This window comes from Aquarana catesbeiana, linkage group LG06, assembly GCF_042186555.1.
Source record: "Aquarana catesbeiana isolate 2022-GZ linkage group LG06, ASM4218655v1, whole genome shotgun sequence".
In the NCBI taxonomy this organism is placed as follows: domain Eukaryota; kingdom Metazoa; phylum Chordata; class Amphibia; order Anura; family Ranidae; genus Aquarana; species Aquarana catesbeiana.
This window is the reverse complement of record NC_133329.1, coordinates 87,330,685-87,353,902: the sequence shown is the minus strand read 5'-3', so window position 1 is coordinate 87,353,902 and position 23,218 is coordinate 87,330,685. Positions and strand designations below refer to the sequence as shown.

The window sequence follows — 23,218 nt, the reverse complement described above, 5'->3', positions numbered from 1 at the left end:
CGTGCATCCCAGCTGCATAGTACTGCAATTACTGATTAATAGTTCCTACCCTAAAAAAATCCTAGCTTGTACTCCAGGTTTGAAACCGCGGTCTTAAAGTGTCCCTTGAGTGACAGCTCTGAATCCACTGCAGCTGCTGACATCACATCCAAGATGGCGGCACCCAGCAGCAGTCTCGGGGCTTTTGGATATCTACACAAGGGAGGCTTTTACAAGTAAACGACAAACATAAAATATGGTAAATGCACATAGAATCGAATGGGGAAAAACAATTTTTTAACAAATGGTTTTGCAACCATTATATATATTTGTTTTATTGTTCTGTAGCACCACTCTATCTATCTATATCTATATAGATATATCTAGATAGATAGATAGATAGATAGATAGATATATCTATCTATATTTTTTTTTTACAAAAGTAAAGGCTGAGACAAAGTGATAAAAATATAGGTTTTATTTTACGTAAAGAATAGCTTTATAGACACAATTGTGTTTTATTTGATGGTGAGGAAAATCCAAAGTTATTTAAAATGGTTTGACTGCCCAGATCCCATTTCGTACAGCAGCTCAGCCATTTTGCCAGCAGCCAAACAGAGTCAGCCCAACGACTCGCTGGATCACGTGACGTCACAGAGACACAAGGCAGTGAATAGATAGGCTGCATTCCTACAGATGACAACTCCACTTTGCAAATTGGCTGACAAAACGTTGGCACAACCGTCCCTTTAAACTCTTGTCCGTTAGTGTGTTGTTGTCACTTTTTGTTACATAAGAACTCCAACCCATTGCCAAGTGGGCGTGTTAAATCTAAAAGTGTAAAACAACCGTGTCGTTTTTTATTTATTTCGTCTTGTAGGCACACAATGCGTTCGCATGTCAATTCCGTTTGTCCACAGTTCCCCTATATAATGGGTCAACTCGCCAATTCGAAATACACCCACAGACCCAATGTTAGTATCTCCTCACAGGCACAACTACTGAAAATCCACAAGTTTGATGCTTTTTTTTTTTAATTTTATGACATAAGATCTCAGAGTGACACAAGTTATAGCATCCTGGGAAAAGAGTGAGTGACGGAGACGGGGGTGACCGAGAGACACTGAACCACGGGGAGCATGGTGATGAATTTCGACCTAAGAAAAGACAGGAGGACGAAGCCTTGCTTTGGTGTCTCGTGTTGATTGGTTGTGAAACAGAATGCTACAGGCGTGTCCTTAGTAGCTTGAAGTCGATTTAGACCTAGTCACCCTGCAGGACGGACCTAACAAATTATAAGGACACAGCAGCCGAGAGGTATAACTCCATTCTGTAGTGTTATTTTGTACGTTTCTGCGCCCGCAGGTACCTTCCGCTTTCATAGCAAGAATGGGTTGGTAGCATTCATGGCTTGGGTGTTCGAAGGGGGGATGGCAGTGTTGTGATGTGGCAAGGTGGCTGCCATGTTTATGTTCATCCCTGCTGGCGGTACCGCGGGTAGCGTTGACATGCCCAGTAAAGGGGGTGGTATGGAGGCCTCGTTAGCCATTGCTGGCATGTTGTTGAAGGACGGTGCGACTCCCATCATGGGACTGGAGCGCAGCTGGTTTAGGGTCAGGGCTTGAGGCTGGTTGACCTGGAAGGGATTGATAGCAGGAGTAGATGCTGGAGCAGTTTGACCTAGGAAGAGAAGAGACGAAATTCATTAGCATGGCTGGAGCTAGGTCTGAACACAGTACAAATAAACCTCAGCCTACAACTAAATAGATAAAGAAAATACATATAGGGGAGCTGTTTTACCTGCAAAAAGATATGTATTTCTATCAGTCCAGTCCTGACTGCTCTGCCACACAGCATAGCCCTGTCTGGCAAGGCATGGGCCCTGTTTTTTCTCTGCTACCCTTCATTTACACTCCCAGGTATCGTCCCTTCCCTGCCTGTGACTGCAGAGTGAAAGGAGAAGCAGCAAACTGATGAACTCATCACTCTGCTCTCATCTCCTATCAGTACATGAGCACTACAGCACAATTGATTGACTCTTTGAGCTCCCTATCCCAGTCTGGACTCTGCTGTACTATCACTTCAAGAGATTGACGCCAAACCAAATACAGTACAACCTTGGATTGTGAGCATAATTCGTTCCAGAAATGTGCTTAATCCAAAGCAATCGTATATCAAAGCGAATTTCCCCATAAGAAATAATGGAAATGCAGATGATTCATTCCACAACTATTTATTCATAAGTCCTTCAGTTTATAGCCCAAATACAAAGATTGTAGCAATTTAAGCGGAGCTTTAGTCATTTTTTCATCTTTCCCTCTATTAAATCTTCTGCCCTTGTTGTTTTAACTTTGGGTAGTAAAACTTTATTTTTCTGCCAGTAAACACCTTATACAGCCCACTTCCTGTTTTTTGTCTGGTAAAAAGCCTAGGCTTATGACATCATGCACAGCTCTCGCTCTCATATGAGTTTCCCAGGAAGGGGGGGGGGGGGGGGGGTGAGTCATAAGAGGGACAATGAAAGCTGCAGAGCCTGGAGGTGTGCCTTTGTGTGTCTGTGTAAATCCAGGAAGTGAACAGGCAGCAGCTTCAGCTGCCCACAGTTAAAATGGCTGCAGCCATACTCAGTGGAGGGAGATTTCTGCACCATATTTGGCAAGTACAGAATCACAGTATATATAAAATAATATGCAAAGTGGTTGGAGGGAAGCTTAAGAATGGCAAAGATGTTTTTATTACCAATGTTGTGAGCAGACTGAAGTTCCTCTTTAGGTTGTGTAACCATAAAATGTCCATCCACAAATGGAAGCCTCCACAAAGGGATTAAAAGCAAAATCCAGCAAGAGATACTGAGTATAAAAGAGAAGAGAGGCGCCTCTAAATGTAGCAATATGGTTACGTTTAATGAAGGTACAACATTTAGCAACTCACATGGTCAATGATTAAAAGAAGCACATCTAAGTATGCAGGCATCCAGGGTAAAGCTGTCCACGTAGACCATCCCCCGCACCGCTGTCAGTCTGCAATCGTGATCGGGAAGACTGCGCTGCAGTAGAGCGATCTGAAAGCGAGGCTTGAACCGATCGTGGAGCGCAGCATGGAAGGGATGATGTCGATGGCGGGGCGGAGGACGGTCTATGTGGACAGCTTTACCCTGGATGCCTGCAAACTTAGATGTGTCTGTTTTAATCGTCAACCATGTGACTTGATAAATGTTGTACCTTCATTAAATGTAACCAAGTTGCTACACTTAGGAGGCACCTCTCTTCTCTTTTATACTCAGTTGTGACATGACGCTACTTGTATATCAAGACATCGCTCGTTTATCAAGTCAAAATTTATAAACAAAAATGTGGAGGTCTTGCAAAACACTCTCAGAACAATTTACTGTCAATCCAAAGTTTTACTGTATAAGTAATTACACTGCTTGCATTTAACATCATTACAATAAAGATGTGTAAATGAATATAATGCTGCAATGTTTGTGTTATTTATATCTGCCTGAAGTTGAACTTTAAAGTGTAAGTTCACCTTTACAGAAAAATCTGTGAGGTGAACTTACACAGGACCCCCTCCCAGTCCCGCTGACCTGCAGCGTGGCAATTTCCCACTCTGAGCCCCGGTATATCTGCCTCAGGGGTCCGGGATTTACAGATCCCCTCGGCATTCACTCTTCTTCTTCCCTGCTGAGAGGACGGGCTACGCGGGTTCTGATTGGTCGGCGCCAACCAATTAGAATGCTCCTAAACGTCCCTCCTGACGGGGTACGTTTAGGAGATTAAGCTTCTGGGATTTCTAAGCCCCTGGGATTTCTAAGCCCCGGAGCCGTGAGGCGGCTATACCGGGGCTCAGAACGGGAGATCGCCGCACTGCAGGTCAGCGGGACTGGGGGGATGGGGAGAGGGTCTGTGTAAGTTCACCTTACAGATTTTTCTGTAAAAGTGAAGAAGTCCAGTCAAAACTTGTTTGGCTTGACTTCTTTTCTTGTGGGTCACAGGAGTGCAGTTTGTTTTGCCGGCCACCCCTGTCCCCCCCCAACAGCCCATCGTTTCAGTGAGCGAGGAGGGGACAGAGCAGAGAGCTGCGACTGACAGTCACCACATCTCTGCTCGGGGAGCTGTGAGAACCAAGTGATCGGCCGTGTTTGAATGCTCAGTTCTCAGTGTTAGAGCCTGCGGGGGACAGCTGCTGCATCCACCTAGGCAAGTATGAATCTTAAAAAAAAAAAGAAGAAAAAACATACCTCTCTTTTAAATTATATGTATAATGTATTTTAGAAGAAGCAAATACTTCATTTTGTATTGTATTCACCTCATTTCCGATCTCTCTAAACGCCAGACAAGTTTTTTTTTTCCTGAAGACTTAGAAACAAGCTGACAGAGGTTCTAACCCTTCCTTATATTACTGAAATAGAAGTGCTTTGTTGTGTTTTGTGTCACCACTAGAGAGATTTCCCAGCACCTTCTGCCCCAACAGAAAGTAAAGCTGCCCATACATTACAGGGGACTGAACTAATAAAAACTCGGCTGATTTCCCCAGTCAACCAATTTGAGGTGGATGGGGAAATCTTCCCTGCTGTTATTTTATTCTGACAGCAGGACTCCCCTCACCGTCAGAATACACTTGTCAGCACTTCAGCCCCGATCATAAGAAACTCAATAGATTGACTTCTCGTGAACTAAAAGACCATACATCGATCAAAATTCAAATGTCAATCCATATGTGGCCAACTTTTAGAGGAAGTCTCCCAAGGCGTTCCCCGCTCTATCCCTTCCCTGCTCGATTCAAAATGAATAATAAAAAAATATCTTGTCTGGAAGTTTGTCTTTACATTTCAAAAGAATCCATAAGACACGTCAGTCAAATCTCTTTATATTGAGAGATCTCAAACGCTTTTCCCAACTCCCAGTCTCAATTACGTGGCCTCTGGCTACCAAGTATGACTACACAGATTCTATTGTTGTCAGTGGGCAGTGAGATGAGAAGATCATACAGGCTCCCACAGAGATAAATGCAAAAGTATACATCGCATGTAATACATTAGCACACATTTATAAGACTATTTACATTAAAAAGGTAACCTGAAGTAACCTAAAATAGGCCCTTTCACACTGGGGCAGGAGCAGCGTCAGCGGTAAAGCGCCCCTATTGTAAGCGGCGCTTTACCGTCGGTATTCGGCCGCTAGCGGGGCGGTTTTACCCCCCGATAGTGGCCGAGAAAGGGTTGAAAACCACCGGAAAGTGCCTCTGCTGAGGCGCTTTGCCGGTGGTATAGCCGCGCTCTCCCATTGATTTCAATAGGCAGGAGCGGTGAAGGAGCGGTATATACCCCGCTCCTTCACTGCTCCAAAGATGCTGCTAGCAGGACTTTTTTTCCCGTCCTGCTAGCGCACCGCTCCAGAGAGACAGCAGCGGCTGTTTCGGGTCGGTTTGCAGGCACTATTACTAGCGCAATAGCGCCTGCAAACCGCCCTAGTGTGAAAGGGACCTAAGGCCCTTTTCACACTGAGGTGCCTGTAAACTGCCAGTAAAACTCTGAGCACTTTTGAAGAGCTTTTCTGGCGCTTTTGAAGCGCTTTCCATTCATTTCAATGGAGAGGGGTGTTTTTTCACCACCTTGCCCGCGCACTGCCCCAGTGTAAAAGCATTCATTGATTTTAGTTAAAATAGGTTTTCGTGAGCTTTTCAGGTGCTTTTTTTTAGCGTAAAAGCGCCTGAAAAGCGCCTCAGTGTGAAAGGGGTCTAAAGGAAAACGGTAAAACAAAGTGTACGTATCCCTTTCCCCTCCCCATTCCCTGACCTAACCCACCCTCCCCCTCCATAGATGCATACTTACCTTAATCCGGTAGCTGCAGATCTGCTGTTTGTTTACATCCAGCCCTGCAAGTTTTCACTGTCCTGGCAGCACCTATTATTTTCAACCCCATAGAGCACTATTGTGCCATCTCTGGTTATCCCTGTCCTCAGGGCAAAGCCCCATAGAAGTCTGCTTAAAGCCAGCCAAAGACGGATCGTATCTCGACAGGCTAAGCTGGGACTGGCTGAAATTCAATCCATCTGTGGACCGGCTGGTTGTACTGAAGCTGATCCATGGATACAACCAGTCTGTCAGATTTTTTGCATGCAGTCGCTGCTGGCCACTATAGCTGCTAGCAGTGATCATTGTGTCCTGCAGGCAGGGAAGGCTCCCCTCCAGCAGAACACAATGGCTCGGCAGGAGGGATTCCCCCATCAACCCATTCACTGAGCAATTTTCTTTCCTGCAACCCATGGTTGTAGGAAAGAAAATTGCTTGCTGTATGGCCTGCCTATGTCTGTAGGGCTCTAGTGGGCACTGTGCAGGTGCGGCCAGGGCACTGAAAACTTGTGGTGCTTGATGTAAAACATTAGAACCGCGGCCGTGGATTTTGGTAAGTATGTGCATCTGTGCGAGAATTGGGGGGGTTAGTCTAATTAATATATATATGTTGGTATTAAAAATATTTGTATTAAAGTAGAGGTAGAACCAATCACCACGGGCCCAGTCACGCTATTGTGTTACTGCAACGCTCAGAAGTGCATTTTATTCATTGATTTGACTCGGTGCACCTTGTTAATGAACGTACAATGATACATGCATCAGTTTTTGATTGTTGGCAGCCTATTAATTTTGGCTGCCTTAACGCAACACATGTTGGTATGAATAAGCCCTATTCCCATAATAGTTTTGGAAAGAGATTTCAAAAGTAATTTTCAATATATTTAAAGCAGTAGTAAAATGCAGGTGATTAAAAAAAAAAATTCCCTGCAAAGTAATGTCATAATGTGCAAGTATGCATGGCATACTAGCACATTATGAGAAACTTACTTTAGAACAAAGCCCTCCAGCGCCATGATGTCACCGCTGAGAGGGCTTACATCTTCCCTCGGTCTTCCTTCGGGGTTCGCGGCCTCCAGCTACATGAGTGACCGGGGGCAGGATGACGTCACTCCCGCGCATGCACACTGTAAGCTGAACCTTCAGAGCCCATGCACCAGTGATGTCATCAGCTGCATGCACTCTGAATATCTCCCAAACGGTGCACGCTTAGGAGATATTCACAGTACCTACAGGTAAGCCTTATTATAGGCTTACCTGTAGGTACAAGTGGTGTAACAGAGTATACTACCACTTTAATTCTGCAACTATCAATAAAATAATCCCTAGTGATCCTGCCATGAAGGTCCTTGTTGCCCATCTCCCAACTTTGCTGTTACACTGACTTTTCATTGATACTACAAATGGCTATGCTGATGCACATTATGCAGGCATGGTTCGCTGTTGCCGCCTTCAGGAAGGCCGTCCTGAGAAATGCCATGCATCCATCGCTGGTGTGCATGTGAGACAAGAAGTGGCTGCAAAGCCTCTGGAGGAGATCAGCAGCACTGAGAATCTATATAGGAAGAAAATGTATATTCTATTTCATAAATGGGCAATTGTTTATGATACAAGCAAGCTAAATGTCATTCTTTTAGGGTTTATTTCTAATTTAATATAAATGATCTTATATAGTATAGTGTGGCTCCCTCTTCACTTATGTGCCTTGCAGACCTTCCTATTGAGATGGTATAGCTTAGTATTTTATACTAATATGTAGCTTATATGTACCTGTTAGGTTCCTACGAGTTATATATCTCTGTTTGTATTACTCTAATATATGATACGTTATCTGTGGTACTCCTTGATGTATTGTTCTTTTAAAATTTTAAATAAAGTTTACTGTTAAAAAAGAAGCACAAATAACCAGCAATGGTCAATCACTATAAAAAAAAAAAAAAAAAAAAAAAAAAAGAAAAAACTTGCCCAAGGGATTTATGCTGTCCTATTAAGTAGGATGAGCTTTCAGAAAGGGCACGGGAGGTTGTGGCAGGATCAGGTCTGATCTGTAAGTCAAGGGATTCAATGGTAAAAGGAGGTGCTGGGAAGGTCTCGTGCGGCTCTGTCTGTATTGCGGCTCTGTCTGTATTGTGAGGGGCCTTATTCTATCTCTGTGAGTAGAAAGGGTGGGGGGAGAGCTACAAGGTATTTCAGGAATCCCCAAAGTAAACAGGTCATTTCCGATTTCCAGGCAGACAGGAAAAACACAGGAAAGGAACTTTCTCTGGAATTAAGAGGCCCTGGCCTGGTGCCACAGACAATTAGAAAGTCTTTGTGAAACTAGAGAGCAGGGAAGCCTACTATGCATGTAAATCCTGCATGAGGGAACTTGATTGGAGGTCTGGGGGGCCAGAGAGGATTATGAGGTTTAGGACATCCCAGAGCTGGGATTCACATGTAGGAACTCTTTACTGGTCGGACGGTTTATAAAGTAACCCTCAGGCATGTGATCCAGCTGCTCTGCTGCACTATGGGACTCAAAATATTAGAAAGGATCTGAATGGGCAATGTGACCGGTTCTCTCGATAGAGCACAACTTACCCCTACCTATTTACACTTACCTTCACCACACTCCCCAGTCGCCATGTTTGTCCTTTGGGGCCACAGGTCTAGTCCCTGCCTAGGCTCTATGTCGAGAGGGTTAAAGATCTTTTCCCTTCCTCCTTGTGTTCGGACCTAGCAGTTGGCTGACCATGCCCAAACACTGCATCCTGGGAAAAATAGGGTCCCATGTGTCCCCATACCAAAAGGTACTGAAGGCTCCGATGGGACAGTCTGGGAAAGATGAGTATCAGTTGGTTGGTAGGAATGTGCCCTATCAAGAGAACCTTTGCCATTAATGGAAAGAAGATGACTACACTTTCCATATCTTACTATTGCCCTGGCTCCGGGCTGTTCTCCTCCCCACTTTTCAGACTACTAGTTTAGGCCGGCCATAGACTGTTCGAATCTTGGCTGGTTCAGCCAGAAACGGACAAAATTCTAACCATGTATGGGCCGGTTGAATGTTCCAAGTTGGTCGATCGATCATCTTGGGTACAACAAGCCTGCTGGATTTTTAATACGATTATCGCAATAATCACTGTCTTCTCTCAGTGGGGACTGCTTCCATGCCCCCACGCCGGGAGAGGACAATAGCTCGTGGTTGCAGGAAAGAAATTCGCTCAGTGTATGGGCAGCTTAACATTGCCATGCTGGTGTCACAACCCCGAATTCTCTCCATCGTCTGCACCCATCTAAGTACCCCCACACCATTACCCATCTGCTTTGTTCCATGCACACCAGCTTTTTAAAAAAAAAAACTACCAGAAAAACGCTCTCAAAAATGCAAATCAGAACAGTTTTTTTTCTGCCTCTAAACGCTGAGCTTAAAAAACACCTCTAGACTACCTAATGTGCATGGACACATAGGATAACCTAGGAGCAGAGTTTAGTTAAGCTAGTATGCATGGAGTCTTAACCAGTACATGTAACTCGTCTGATTGCAACTGTCTCCTGCTGTGTGTGCCAAACGAATATAAACATTCATAGCTAAAAATGCACATGTGCCCTTCATGGCCCTTTTACAATTGATGATGGTGAAAGCCAGTGGCAGCTGGTGCTCAATATTTTGAGGGTGGGGGTGGGATGGCAAATCAGAGATGCCTTACCTTTATAGAAGCAGCGGGAAGGAAGAGCCGGGGCCGCTTTGACCGATTCTCTCGGCGAGCACACAGACATATTTTCCTCCCATCCGAACAGGAAGTGTGTCCTGAGACACGATTGGCCAGGGAGTCTTAGGACTCCCTGGCCAATCGGGGCTTCCTGATTGGCCAAGAGGAGAATGAGAATGAGGAAGACAATTGTGAATATTAATTTGCTATTGTCACACAAGTGGGTGGGCTTGGGGCACCCACCCTTTTTTGAAGCCAATTAGAGCCTTGTGCTCTAATCGTGTGCTTCAAAAAAAAAAAAAAACCCATTGGAATCCATGCGTCCGGCACCCTGCATGCAGGTTCCTTACCTTTCTATCCCTGCCTATATTCTATTTTATGGTGCTATGGCCACTGCCCCATCTTTCCTGTTTCAGGGTGGCTCCTTTCTCTTGTAGGATCCTTTGGACTTACCCTTGCATGCAGGGACTAGAATTGTGTCTCCTTATACTGTGTGCATCAATAGAAACACACAGCTTCATAGCCTAGGCTGGCAAGGCACGCCAACACACACTTTCTGTAAACACCTGAAAGCAGAGTTCCACTGTTTTGTAAGTTTATTAAAAGTCAGCAGCTACAAAAAGTGTAGATGTTGACTTTCAATAAACAGACACTCACCTGTCCCCTGTCCCAGCTTGCAGCTTAACCACTTACCGACCGCCGCACGACAATGTACGTCCAAACTTTGAACGGGGATATCTTTGTTATGGCAGCAGTTAGCTGCCATAACCCCGGTATCCCCGTTTTCGTGCAGCGGCCAGCTTTCAGATAAAAGTGGTCCCTGCGGACGGATTCGCCGCGAGATCACTTTTATCAGTGGGGGGAGAGGCCCCCCCCCCTCCCGCCGCGATCTGGCGCCCTCCGCCGCTTACCGGAGCCGTCGGTAGCGGCGGAGGCGATCGCGTCCTTCTCTGTGGTGTGCCTGGAGACGAGTGAGGCTAAGATGGCGCCCACTCGTCTCCATGACACTGCTGGGCGGAAGTGAATGTCAAAACGTCACTTCCGTCCACGCCTCTTAAAGGCACATTTTTTTCAATGTCATTTTTTTAAATTACTTTTTTTTTATTGCATTTTAGTGTAAATATGAGATTTGAGGTCTTTTTGACCCCAGATCTCATATTTAAGAGGTCCTGTCGTGCTTTTTTCTATTACAAGGGATGTTTACATTCCTTGTAATAGGAATAAATGCGACACAATTTTTTTTTTTTTTTTTAAAGTGTAAAAATAAATAAAATAATGTAAAATAAATAATAAAATAATTTTTAAAAAACCCCCTATCCCGACGAGCTCGCGCGCAGAAACTACGCGAGTAGCACCCGCATATGAAAATGGTGGTCAAACCACACATGTGAGGTATCGCCGCGACCGGTAGAGCGAGAGCAATAATTCTAGCTCTAGACCTCCTCTGTACCGCAAAATATGCAACCCGTAGAATTTTTTAAACATCGCCTATGGAGATTTTTGAGGGTAAAAGTTTGACGCCATTCCACGAGCGGGCGCAATTTTGAAGCGTGACATGTTGGGTATCAATTTACTTGGCGTAACATATTTCACAATATAAAAAAAAAAATTGGGCTAACTTTACTGTTGTCTTATTTTTTTATTCAAAAAAGTGAATTTTTTCCAAAAAAAGTGCACTTTTAAGACCACTGCTCAAATACGGTGCAAAAAAAAAAGTATTGCAACGACCGCCATTTTATTCTCTAGGGTGTTAGAAGAAAAACAATATATAATGTTTGGGGGTTCTAAGTAATTTTCTAGCAAAAAAACCTGTTTTAAACATGTAAACACCTAAAATCCAAAATGACGCTGGTCTTTAAGTGGTTAACAGCTGGGTGCGCATGCACAAGTCGAGCTGTGCTCTCCTAGTGGCCAGGCAATCTTCTGGGACCTGTGACGTGTCCCAAACGATTGCAGAGAGGGAGGGGCCGCCTAGGGGGAGAGGAGGAGTCGCCTAGGCGGCGAGATGGCGGAAGAAGGACGTGGGACAGGAAGTACCTGTCAAAACCAGGTACCCACTCCCCCCCCCCCCAAAAAAAAAATGACAGGCCAAATGTGGCATGTAAGAGGGCAAGGAGTGCTTAAAGCAGAAGTTCCATTTTTGGGTGGAACTCCGCTTGAAATAGAAGCAGCACTGAGGGAGCAGAGGCCAGCAGCATTGAATATTGTAAACGGCAAATGCTGTGCTAAGAGCTGTAACAAATAGTTTAGTGGATAATGTTTATTTTATTGTTTTCAATGTGATAAACGAAAAAAAAAAACGCTGAGGGTTTAATACTACTTTCAGCTTTGTCCACCAACAAAGAGATGATGGTTTACACAGGGGGCGTGACTTCTTACACCAGTAATGGCTTCTAATTTTAAAATATTCTTCATCAATAATGCTTCTTGTTGATCTCTGTGAATTTCTCTTGGTCTCCATGTCGCACTGTCCACCAGTGGAGTCATTCTAAATCTGAAACATTTCGGTCAATCTTCAATAAATGGTCTTTGCGTTGTATAATAGTTTTCCACCTGCTATAAATTGCTAAGCAGAGATTTCTGCTTCTAGCAGCTGCTGGCAGTTAGGGCATTGAACATTCCCAGACCAGAACATCAGCGGGTCAATTGGGCATGGTACTGCTCCTGAGCAGTGTTCACATTCCTGTCCTGTACTGAAAACCATATCTGAGAACTGCACATGGCTGCATCTTCTCATCTAGACAGGGAACTGTTATGGGCTAGGGCAGAGGGTATTGTTTACAATTAGACTGAGCAGAAGGTAGGTTTGGACTTGAGCAGAGCCAAAGGTGAGATTTAGGGTTGAACAGAAAGAATGGATATGTTAAGGCTAGGGCAGCGAGATTCAGGCTAGTTTATAAGGTATGCTAACTTTGTAAAAGTAAAGGGTATTATTAAAATCAGACTAGGTTACAGGATATAATTAGAATTATGCAAAAACAGAGGTTATAGTTTCTGCTAGGGCAGAGGATATGGTTAGGATTAGGCTTGGTCAGATGTTATTAATAGAACTCTGCTAGGGCAGAAGGTATTGTCTCCATAAGGCTAGGAAGTTTAATTTTGACTTGGCTAGAGCAGACAATATGGTAGAATGAGGCTAATGCAGAAGGTTTGGGTAAAGTGATATTAAAGTCTGTTTTTTTTCATTTAAAAACATGTTATACTTACTTGCTCTGTACAATGGTTTTGCACAGAGTAGCCCAGATCCTCCTCTTCTCGGGTCCCTCGCTGACGCTCCTGACCCCTCCCTCCTGCAGTGTGCCCCCACAGCATGCAGCTTGCTATGGGGGCACCAGACCCGCTGATCTGTGTGTTTATTAACCGGTTCCCGACCGGCGCACGCCGATGTACGTTGGCAGAATGGCACGGCTGGGTAAATGGGCGTACCTGTACGTCCATTTGAATTCCCTGCTGTGCCGTTGCGTGCGCGCCGCCGAGAGCTCCGTGAGCCGGGTCGCGGGTCCCGCGGACTCGATCGCCACGGGGACACCCGCGATCGCCTCACGGAGCGGATGAACGGGGAGATGCTGTTGTAAACAGCATCTCCCCGTTCTGCCTAGTGACAAGTGTCACTCGATCTCTGCTCCCTGTCATCGGAGCAGAGATCAGTGACGTCACACATACAGCCCATCCCCCTACAGTTAGTAATCACTCCCTAGGACACACTTAACCCCTCCCCGCCCCCTAGTGGTTAACCCCTTCACTGCCAGTGCCATTTACACAGTAATCAGTGCATTTTTAATTGCACTGATCGCTGTATAAATGACAATGGTCCCAAAAATGTGTCAAAAATGTCCGACATGTCCGCCATAACGTCACAGTCACAATAAAAATCGCTGATCGCCGCCATTACTAGTAAAAGAAAAAATTATTAATAAAAATGCCATAAAACTATCCCCTATTTAGTAAACGCTATAACGTTTGCACAAACCAATTATTAAACGCTTATTGCGATTTTTTTTTTTTTACCAAAAATATGTAGAAGAATACGATCGGCCTAAACTGAGGAAAAAAAATGTTTTTTTATATATTTTTGGGGGATATTTATTATAGCAAAATGTAAAAAATAATGCGTTTTTTTCAAAATTGTCGCTCTTATTTTGTTTATAGCGCAAAAAATAAAAATCACAGAGGTGATCAAATACCACCAAAAGAAAGCTCTATTTGTGGGAAAAAAAGGACGTCAATTTTGTTTGGGAGCGCACGACTGCGCAATTGTCAGTTAAAGCGACGCAGTGCCGAATCGCAAAAAACGCTCTGGTCAGGAAGGGGGTAAAATCTTCCGGGGCTTAAGTGGTTAAGATACAGATGGTTCAGCCCCACCCCCTCTCTTTCCTCCTTGGCTCACTGATTTTGATTAACAGCAGTGGGAGCCAATGGTGCCCTCAGCCAATCAGGAGGGAGAGCGTCTCTCCTGCAACATCCCTGGATGGAGATGGGCTCAGGTAAGTATTAGGGGGGCTGCTGCACACTGAAGATTTTTTATCTTATAAGATAAAAAACCTTCTGACTTTACAACCACTTTAAATGTGAACATACAGTTAAAGCAGCAGTAAAGGCCTTAAAAAAAAAAAAAAAAAAAGCAAAAAAACACCCAAGGTAAAGGCATAATGTGCTAGTATGCATCGCATATGAAAGACTTACCTTAAAACGAAGCCCTCCAGCTGCACACTGTCACCGCTGCAGAGGCTTCCATCTTCACCTGGTGTTTCTTCCGCGTTCGCGGGCTACGGCCGCTCGAATAGCTGTGCCACAATGATGCCACGGCCGCGGCACAGAGCTTTGAAGGAACGTCACAGGATGCTTTTCCTTCAGAGCACATGCACAGTGACATCACCGACTGCTACTCTTTAGAATATCTCCTAAACGGTGCACGTTTAGGAGATATTCATTTAACCTACAGGTAAGCCTTATTTATTATTATTATACAGGATTTATGTAGCACCAACAGTTTGTGCAGCGCTTTACAACTTGGGGGCACACAGTACACTTACAATACAAATCAATACAGGAGGGATCAGAGGGCCCTGCTCGTTAGAGCTTACAGTCTAGAAGAGAGGGATTATTTAGGCATACCTGTATGTAAAAAATAATGTCTTTACTACCACTGTAACAATATGGAAGAATGTATGTGTAGAAATAGGCAGAAATGGAGGGTATAACTGGGATTAATTTAGAGCAGAAGGTATTGTCAGGACTAGGCTAGGGTGAAAGGTATGGTCATGATTAGGCCTGGGTAGAAGGTATGGTCGGGAATAGGGTAGGGTGAAAGCAATGGTTAGGAATAGGGTAGGGTGAAAGGAATGGTTAGGAATAGGGTAGGGTGAAAGGAATGGTTAGGATTAGGGTAGGGTGGAAGGAATGGTTAGGAATAGGGTAGGGTGGTAGGAATGGTTAGGAATAGGGTAGGTTGGTAGGAATGGTCAGGATTAGGCTAGGGTGGAAGGTATGGTCTTGATTAGACTTGGGTAGAAGGTATGGTCAGGAATAGGGTAGGGTGAAAGCAATGGTTAGGAATAGGGTAGGGTGAAAGGAATGGTTAGGAATAGGGTAGGGTGAAAGGAATGGTTAGGATTAGGGTAGGGTGGAAGGAATGGTTAGGAATAGGGTAGGGTGGTAGGAATGGTTAGGAATAGGGTAGGTTGGTAGGAATGGTCAGGATTAGGCTAAGGTGGAAGGTATGGTCTTGATTAGACTTGGGTAGAAGGTATGGTCAGGAATAGGGTAGGGTGAAAGGAATGGTTAGGATTAGGGTAGGGTGGAAGGAATGGTTAGGAATAGGGTAGGGTGGTGGGAATGGTCAGGAATAGGGTAGGGTGGTAGGAATGGTCAGGATTAGGCTAGGGTGGAAGGTATGGTCATGATTAGGCTTGGGTAGAAGGTATGGTCAGTAATAGGGTAGGGTGAAGGGAATGGTTAGGAATAGGGTAGGGTGAAAGGAATGGTTAGGAATAGGGTAGGGTGAAAGGAATGGTTAGGAATAGGGTAGGGTGAAAGGAATGGTTAGGAATAGGGTAGGGTGAAAGGAATGGTTAGGAATAGGGTAGGGTGAAAGGAATGGTTAGGATTAGGGTAGGGTGGAAGGTATGGTCATGATTAGGCTTGGTTAGAAGGTATGGTCAGTAACAGGGTAGGGTGAAAGGAATGGTTAGGAATAGGGTAGGGTGAAAGGAATGGTTAGGAATAGGGTAGGGTGGAAGGAATGGTTAGGAATGGGGTAGGGTGGTAGGAATGGTCAGGAATAGGGTAGGGTGGTAGGAATGGTCAGGATTAGGCTAGGGTGGAAGGTATGTTAATGATTAGGATGAAGTCCGGGTGAAACAAATGATTAGGGTTAGGCTAGGGTGGTAGGTATGGTTAGGGTTTGGCTCGTACATACAGTATGGTCAGGTTTATGCTAGAACGTAAGGTCTGGTAAGGATTATATTAGGGCGGAAGGTATGGTCAGGATTAGCTGCACTAAAGAGTAGGCTAGAGGCTAGGTTTGCTAGCGGAGTTTGATGTTCTCCATTTTCTGGATGGTAAACACTGATATTATAAGCAATTTACCATTGGCCCTTATTGAGGACCTGCCATACTGACTCTTGCTTGCTCACCATCTTCCACCCTAATTCACATTACTTACTCTATCTGCCCCTGCTGCAGATTCATATTATAAAATGGCATTAAGAATAGCGATTTTAAAAAAAGGTGAATGTGCAAGTTGCTTGCTTATGAACAGCCGCCAAATGTTCTTTTAACAATATGCCAGGAAGTTTGATTGTGATAAACATACTTCTGATCTGCATACTACTTCCAAGTTGGTGAATCAGAAAGCAAATGTCTAGTAAACCAATTGGAGAACAGGATTCTGCCTACTATACAGAGCTGGATTTTGGATTGGTAGCCAGGGGTAAGAAGGATGCCTTTCTTTCCTTTGGCTCTCACACAGCATTATCACAAATGTCAATTACCAACAGCTAAAAAACATTTGAGATGTACCTGATGCCAGGAAAGGGTTAAACGTAGGGGCAGGCGGTGTGGGCATCGTCACCAGTGTGTCGAGGTTCACTAAGACGGCGTTGGGTCCCAGGAAGGATTCTGGGGTTTTGCGAGCCTGTTTGCCTATGGTCATGGACACTGGCTGAGAGTCGAAGAGGTCTGGACTGGTGGTACCACTGCGTGAGGACGGTAATGTAGATATGGAATCTGCTAGAAGGAGGAAGACAAAATGGAGTCAGCCAGAGAGTCACCAATGCCAAATGTTTTTTTTTTTTTTTTTTTTTTTTTAAAGTAAAGCAACTGAAGGAGACCAAATACCAAGCAGCGTTGTGAGCCCTGACTGTGTTCTCTCCTGCTGGACTACAGAACTTCCCCCATGTTATGAAAAAGATAAGGAAAGGGTAGGAATTCTGTATTTCAGCACATATTGATTGTGCAGCAGTCAGGACCTCAGTCAAATTTTGGCAGGATCAAATGGTATTTTTGAACTAACTGTTCTTGTATTTTAATAAGTTGCTGTTAACAATCAATCACCTTTGAAGGTATGGCCTGGGACCGTACTCCAATAAGGTTTATTGTACTAGTTTAAAACTGAAGTTTAATCTGCTTATTCTTTGTCTGCCCCATTAAAATGCTAATGACATTTTTAAAGAAAGCCTATTTTTTATTACATATTTTATTTTAGACCCAATGATGTAATTACTAGATTTTTCGTACTCTTCTATATAATGAAGACAGATCATAGCTGGTACAGGGCTGGGTGTTGCACCCTGCTTCAGTTTTTCCCAAGAGCCCTTAGCCCTGATGCAAACAGTAGATTGGCTCTTGGAAGGAGTTATGCGAATAACTACTGGAAGATTGTACACGAAATCCAGCGTTTTTGGGAGCCAATCCTTGTCCCCTTCATCAGGGCCTAAAATAAGCTTTTGACTGAGACAGGGGCAATTTTTGTTACCATGCTGCAAGGCCTAGACCAGTGATGGGTGAACCTTGGCACCCCAGATGTTTTGAAACTACATTTCCCATGATGCTCAACTACACTGCAGAGTGCATGAGCATCTTGGAAAATGTAGTTCCAAAACATCTGGGGTGCCAAGGTCCGCCATCACTGGCCTAGACAATGCCACAATGCCTTGTACATTGGCACCTTTTATTCATTTTTTTTTCTCCACGTCTTTCACTTTCACTTTTTTGTGTGTCACCTTTCACTTAGGATTGTAGGATGTGGGTCTTTGAGCCTACTCTGCAGTTGGGGTGGTGCTGGTGGAGAATTTGGCCATCAAGTTCTTTCCTCTGCTTTGAGGGGTGGAGGTCTTTCTTTGGGAAAGCATCCCACCCAGTACTTGGTTGGCTTTAGCTGATCATGAGAAGTGGAGTTCATGGGCCTTTTGGATAGGGGTCCTTCCTCTTTGGGAGGGAACCATTTGGCGATTTCAGTACAATTTTCAGTACAGGACAGGCACCTGTACAACTGTGTTTGTTTTATTTTTTAAATAACAAACATGTTATACTTACCTGCAATGTGCAATCGTTTTGCACACAGCAGCCCCAATTCTCTTTTTATGGGGTTCCCTTCCAGCACTCCTGGCTCCTCCTGCCTTCCAAGTACACCCCCTAGCAAGCTGCTTGCTATTGGGTTACTTCAGCAGGCTTGATCCGGAGCCGCACTGTGTGCCTCTATTGACACACACAGCCTGGCTTCACCCCCTGCTCCTTCGTCACTGGATTTGATTGACAGCAGCAGAAGGGAATAGCTCCCGCTGTTCTCACTAAGTCCTGTGAGGGGGAAAGAGAGCGAGTAGCGCTGTTGTTCTCAGGCATAGCACTGGATCAAGATCGGGCTCAGGTAAGTATTTAGGGGTTACTGGGGGAGGAGAGCTAAGAATGCATTAAAAAAAAGAAAAATTTTAGCCTTTACAACCACTGTAAATTAAGCAGTTTTGAATGGTTTCAGCAGTAAAAATGGCCTTTTGCCCAAAAGGCCTTTCTCCTTTAGGTGAGAATATGAAATATAATCTGAACCTGGGTTTAAACCCAGCACAGCTACAAAGCCGGTCCAGGAGTGAGGACAGACAAATACCAGCACTGAGTGTATGTAATGAGTACAGCTGCAGCACATTGCAGGAACAAACTCCTCCCTGTCTTCTTTCTGTGCTCGGGTTTAGGTAGCTGCCTCTTCCTCTCCATATGTCTGCAGACTACAGGGGTTTGTGCACATGTGTGACCTCTGACCCCTGCACTCAATCCAAAATTCCTCTACATCTCATGCCAGTTATTCCAGCAGATGTTCCGCTCCTTGACACCTGGGATACATCACATTTCACCACCGCCTTTCCAAGCATTATAGAAACCAAAGGAGTAGAGGAAACCAGGAATCCTTGCAGTGCCTAGACTGCCAGTGGAATGTTCCGAATTCAAAACATCTGCGATTCAGATTTACAATGGAACATGACTGCTGGATGAATCAACCGCAGGCAGTGTGTGCAGCTGTGCCTCCACCGCAGCACTGAGGCATGATGGGAGTTGGAGTTCTGCTGGCGGATTGAGGTACATGCAGGGGAGGAGGCCTGGACATTACGGCTCCCTAAAGACTCAGAGAAGCCATGTTGTCTCCTTGTGTTAGGGCCAACATAAACAAGAGCGTTACTTCATTCAGAATCTCATCTGGAAATGCACGCAGTTCCTAGAAATCTCAGCCCTGAGAAAAACAGATCAAGCTACTTCAGAAAATAAGATACAGAAAGTCATCTGTTTCCGATGGGATGGGCCCAGGGTTCAGTGCCCTAAAACTGCGCATTCATTGACATGGCTTTTCATCCTAGCCATTGTTATCACCTGTCCAAAGCTGTCTACACACATTACAATCTGCCATGTAGAAAGTTTTAACAACTTGCCGACCGAGCCATAGACAAATGATGTCCTGGTCGGCAAGTGGGGAATACCGGGATTATAGTTGCAGCAATATGCCATATCCCCAGTATTGGGGTTTTCTACAAGATAAAAGTGGTCTGAGTGGCAAATTCACTTTTAGAAGCGGCGGAAGGGGTTCCCCCCTCCTGCCGCTTTCTGGTGGTTCCCGTGCTTACCTGACCAATTGGTGAGGCCCAGGACCCATCCAGCACCAATGGCTTGCAATAGAGATAAGTGAAGGCAAGATGGCCTCCGCTCATCTCTATGACCTTGGAGGACCAGAGTGACGTTATGATGTCACTTCCGATTCCTTCAGGCATGTAAAAGTTGCTTTATTTTTTTACATTTTTTTATTTTTTAAAAAGCAAAACATCAAAAATGTTTTTTTTTGTTTTTTTTTTTAATCTTTTGTTTTTAAAAGTAGGAGAGATTTGGGATCCTATAGACCCCAGATCTCTCCATAAAGAGGACTTGTCATGCTTTATTGTTATCACAAGGGATGCGTACATATCTTGAGATAGCAATCAAAGTGATTAAAAAAAACGTAAAAAATGAAAAAAAAAAAACTGGAATAATAACGATGAAAAAATAAAATTAAAGCGCCTCTGTCCCCCTCTACTTGCGCGCAGTGGTGATTGCATACATGGGTCGTGCCCACATATGTAAACGGTTTTCAAACCACACATGTGAGGTATCGCCGTGAATGTCCGAGCAAAATCAATAACTCTAGCACTGGACCACCTCTGTAACCCTAAACTGGTAAAAGGGAAGAAATGGTTGTACTCCAAGAAGAATAGGAGTCCTTTATTGATCCATTCAAGTGACACACCACAGGAAAAACGACAATCAAGGCAGACATATTTCACACAGTATCATGTGCTTAATCATGATTAAGCACATGATACTGTGTGAAACATGTCTGCCTCAGTGCCTTGATGGTCATTTATCCTGTGGTGTGTCACTTGTATGGATTAATAAAGGACTCATATTCATCATCTTGGAGTGCAGCCGTTTCTTCCTTTTTGCAGTTTGTGTGGCGGGCGAGCCGTGGCTAGCAGCCTTGAGACAAGTCATTCAAATTGCTTCACTCATTCATTTATCTGGATTCATCCACCTGAGCGGTGTTCCTTGTTTTTACCCTAAACTGGTAACGTGTAGAAATTTTTTAAATGTTGCCTATAGAGATTTTTAAAGTGGACCTTCAGATCTTCTGTCCTTGTTGTTTTAACTTTGGATAGTAAAACTTTTTTTTCTGCCAGTAAATCCCTTATACAGCTCACTTCTTGTTTCTTGTCTGGTCATTAGACTAGGCTTATGACATCATGCACAGCTCTCTCTCGCTCACTCTCCTGTGTTTGCCAGGAATGGAGGGGGATATCGGCAGTGTTTGATCGCTCGGTTCTCAGTGTAGAGGTGCCGGGGGACAGATGCAGCATACACCTAGGTAAGTATGAATGGCCCAAAAAAAAAAAAAAAAAACACACTTCTCTTTTAACCACTTCCCGACCGGCGCACGCCGATGTACGTCGGCAGAATGGCAAGGCTGGGCAAATGGGCGTACCTGTACGTCCATTTGAATTCCCTGCCGTGCCATTGCGTGCGCGCCGGCCGGGAGCTCCGTGAGTCGGGTCGCGGGTCCCGTGGACTCGATCGCCGCGGGGATACCCGCATAAACAGCATCTCCCCGTTCTGCCTAGTGACAAGTGTCACTCGATCTCTGCTCCCTGTCATCGGAGCAGAGATCAGTGATGTCACACATACAGCCCATCCCCCTACAGTTAGTAATCACTCTCCTAGGACACACTTATCCCCTCCCCGCCCCCTAGTGGTTAACCCCTTCACTGCCAGTGCCATTTACACAGTAATCAGTGCATTTTTAATTGCACTGATCGCTGTATAAATGACAATGGTCCCAAAAATGTGTCAAAAATGTCCGCCATAACGTCGCAGTCACAATAAAAATCGCTGATCTCCGCCATTAGTAGTAAAAAAAAAAAAAAATTAATAAAAATGCCATAAAACTATTCCCTATTTAGTAAACGCTATAACGTTTGCGCAAACCAATTATTAAACGCTTATTGCCCTTTTTTTTTTACCAAAAATAAGTAGAAGAATACGATCGGCCTAAACTGAGGAAAAAAAATGTTTTTGTTATATATTTTTGGGGGATATTTATTATAGCAAAATGTAAAAAATAATGCGTTTTTTTCAAAATTGTCGCTCTTATTTTGTTTATAGCGCAAAAAATAAAAATCGCAGAGGTGATCAAATACCACCAAAAGAAAGCTCTATTTGTGGGGAAAAAAGGACGTCAATTTTGTTTGGGAGCCACGTCGCACGACCGCGCAATTGTCAGTTAAAGCGACCCAGTGCCGAATCGCAAAAAACGCTCTGGTCAGGAAGGGCGGGGCTGAAGTGGTTAAAAGAGAAGTACTGTATGTTTTTTTTTTTTTTCCCCCCCCATCATACTTGCCTAGGTGGATGCAGCATCTGTTCCCCGGCACCTCTGCACTAAGAACCGAGCAATCAAACACCGCCGACGGCTCAGTTTTCACAGCTCCCTGAGCAGAGAGCTGCTGACTGTCAATCAGCAGCTCTCCGCTCTGCCCCCCCCCCCCCCCCCCCCCGCTTACTTGAGCGCTCAGCTGTGGAGGGGCGGGCTGTCTCAGGCTCTCAGCCATCTGGCTGATCCCGACTTGCTATTGTAGGGATGACGCGGTGCCCGGACTGAACTTGGTGACATCAGCAGAGAGCGGACTTCAGCCTGCTCTTTGCTAAAGATGGGTCATAGGAGTGCAAAACGAATTGCACTCCTGTAACCCATAGGAGAAGCCCAGCTGAATGAGCTCAGGCTGGACTTCTCCTTTAATTGAAGATGTTATTAGTATGTTGATGAGGGGGGAAGGGGGACCAGGAAGGCAAAATATAAAATTAAACTTCAGCTTCAAGTTCAATGTTACAAAAATAAAAGAATAAAATGGGAGTTTGAAAACAGAATTGTAAGGTGTACAGCCAACGTGACAATCTTCTTACATCCAAATTTACAGATTATCCCATAATGGTTTCATATAACTCAATCCAAACATTATAACACATAAGGCCACAACCATACACGGTTTGAATGAGATTCGAACCACCAGTGGGCAGGCTGAATGTACCATATTGATCAATCGATCGATCAACTTGGGAGTAACCAGCCTGCCGGATTTGCTTGCGATTGTCGCAAGCAGTTGCTATAGCCGCTAGCGATAATCTGAGGGGAGAAGAGACTGATCGTGTGTTCATACAAAGTATGAACAGCGATCTGTCATCTTCCCTAGACAGTCCCATCCCCCCTTCAGTTAGAACAGAGAGAGGGAACACGATTAACCCCTTGATCGCCCCCTAGTGCGTAATCCCTTCCCTGCCAGTGACATTTTTACAGTAAGCAGTGCATTTTTATAGCACTGATCGCTGTATAAATAACAATGGTCCCAAAATAGTGTCAAAAGTGTCCGATGTGTCCGCCATAATGTCTCAATCCCGATAAAAATCACAGATCGCCGCCATTACTAGTAAAAAAAAAAAATAAATAAAAATGCTATAAATATATCCCCTATTTTGTAGACGCTATAACTTTTGCGCAAACCAATCAATATCCGCTTATCGCGTTTTTTTTTTTTTTTTACCAAAAATATGTAGAAGAATACATATTGGCCTAAACTGAGAAAAAATGTGTTTTTTTTTTTTCTCAAAATTGTCGTTCTTTTTTTGTTTATAG

At 44.4% G+C, this 23,218-nt stretch overlaps 1 protein-coding gene across 8 annotated transcripts in view; it reads right to left on the bottom strand.

The window, feature by feature from the left end:
• Positions 1-439: 439 nt before the first annotated feature.
• Positions 440-23,218, bottom strand: part of EPN2 (epsin 2) — a 120,596-nt gene continuing 97,817 nt past the window's right edge. For 4 of the 8 annotated variants that reach the window (XM_073636401.1, XM_073636399.1, XM_073636397.1 and 1 more), the window contains 2 exons: positions 16,549-16,758; positions 440-1,659 (listed from right to left, as the gene is read on the bottom strand). In XM_073636401.1, the coding sequence (XP_073492502.1) occupies positions 1,358-1,659; positions 16,549-16,758 (512 nt within the window). In that variant the 3' untranslated portion in view covers positions 440-1,357. The remainder of the gene's footprint in view (positions 1,660-16,548; positions 16,759-23,218) is intronic. The other 4 variants (XM_073636402.1, XM_073636398.1, XM_073636405.1 and 1 more) reach the window with 2 other exon arrangements.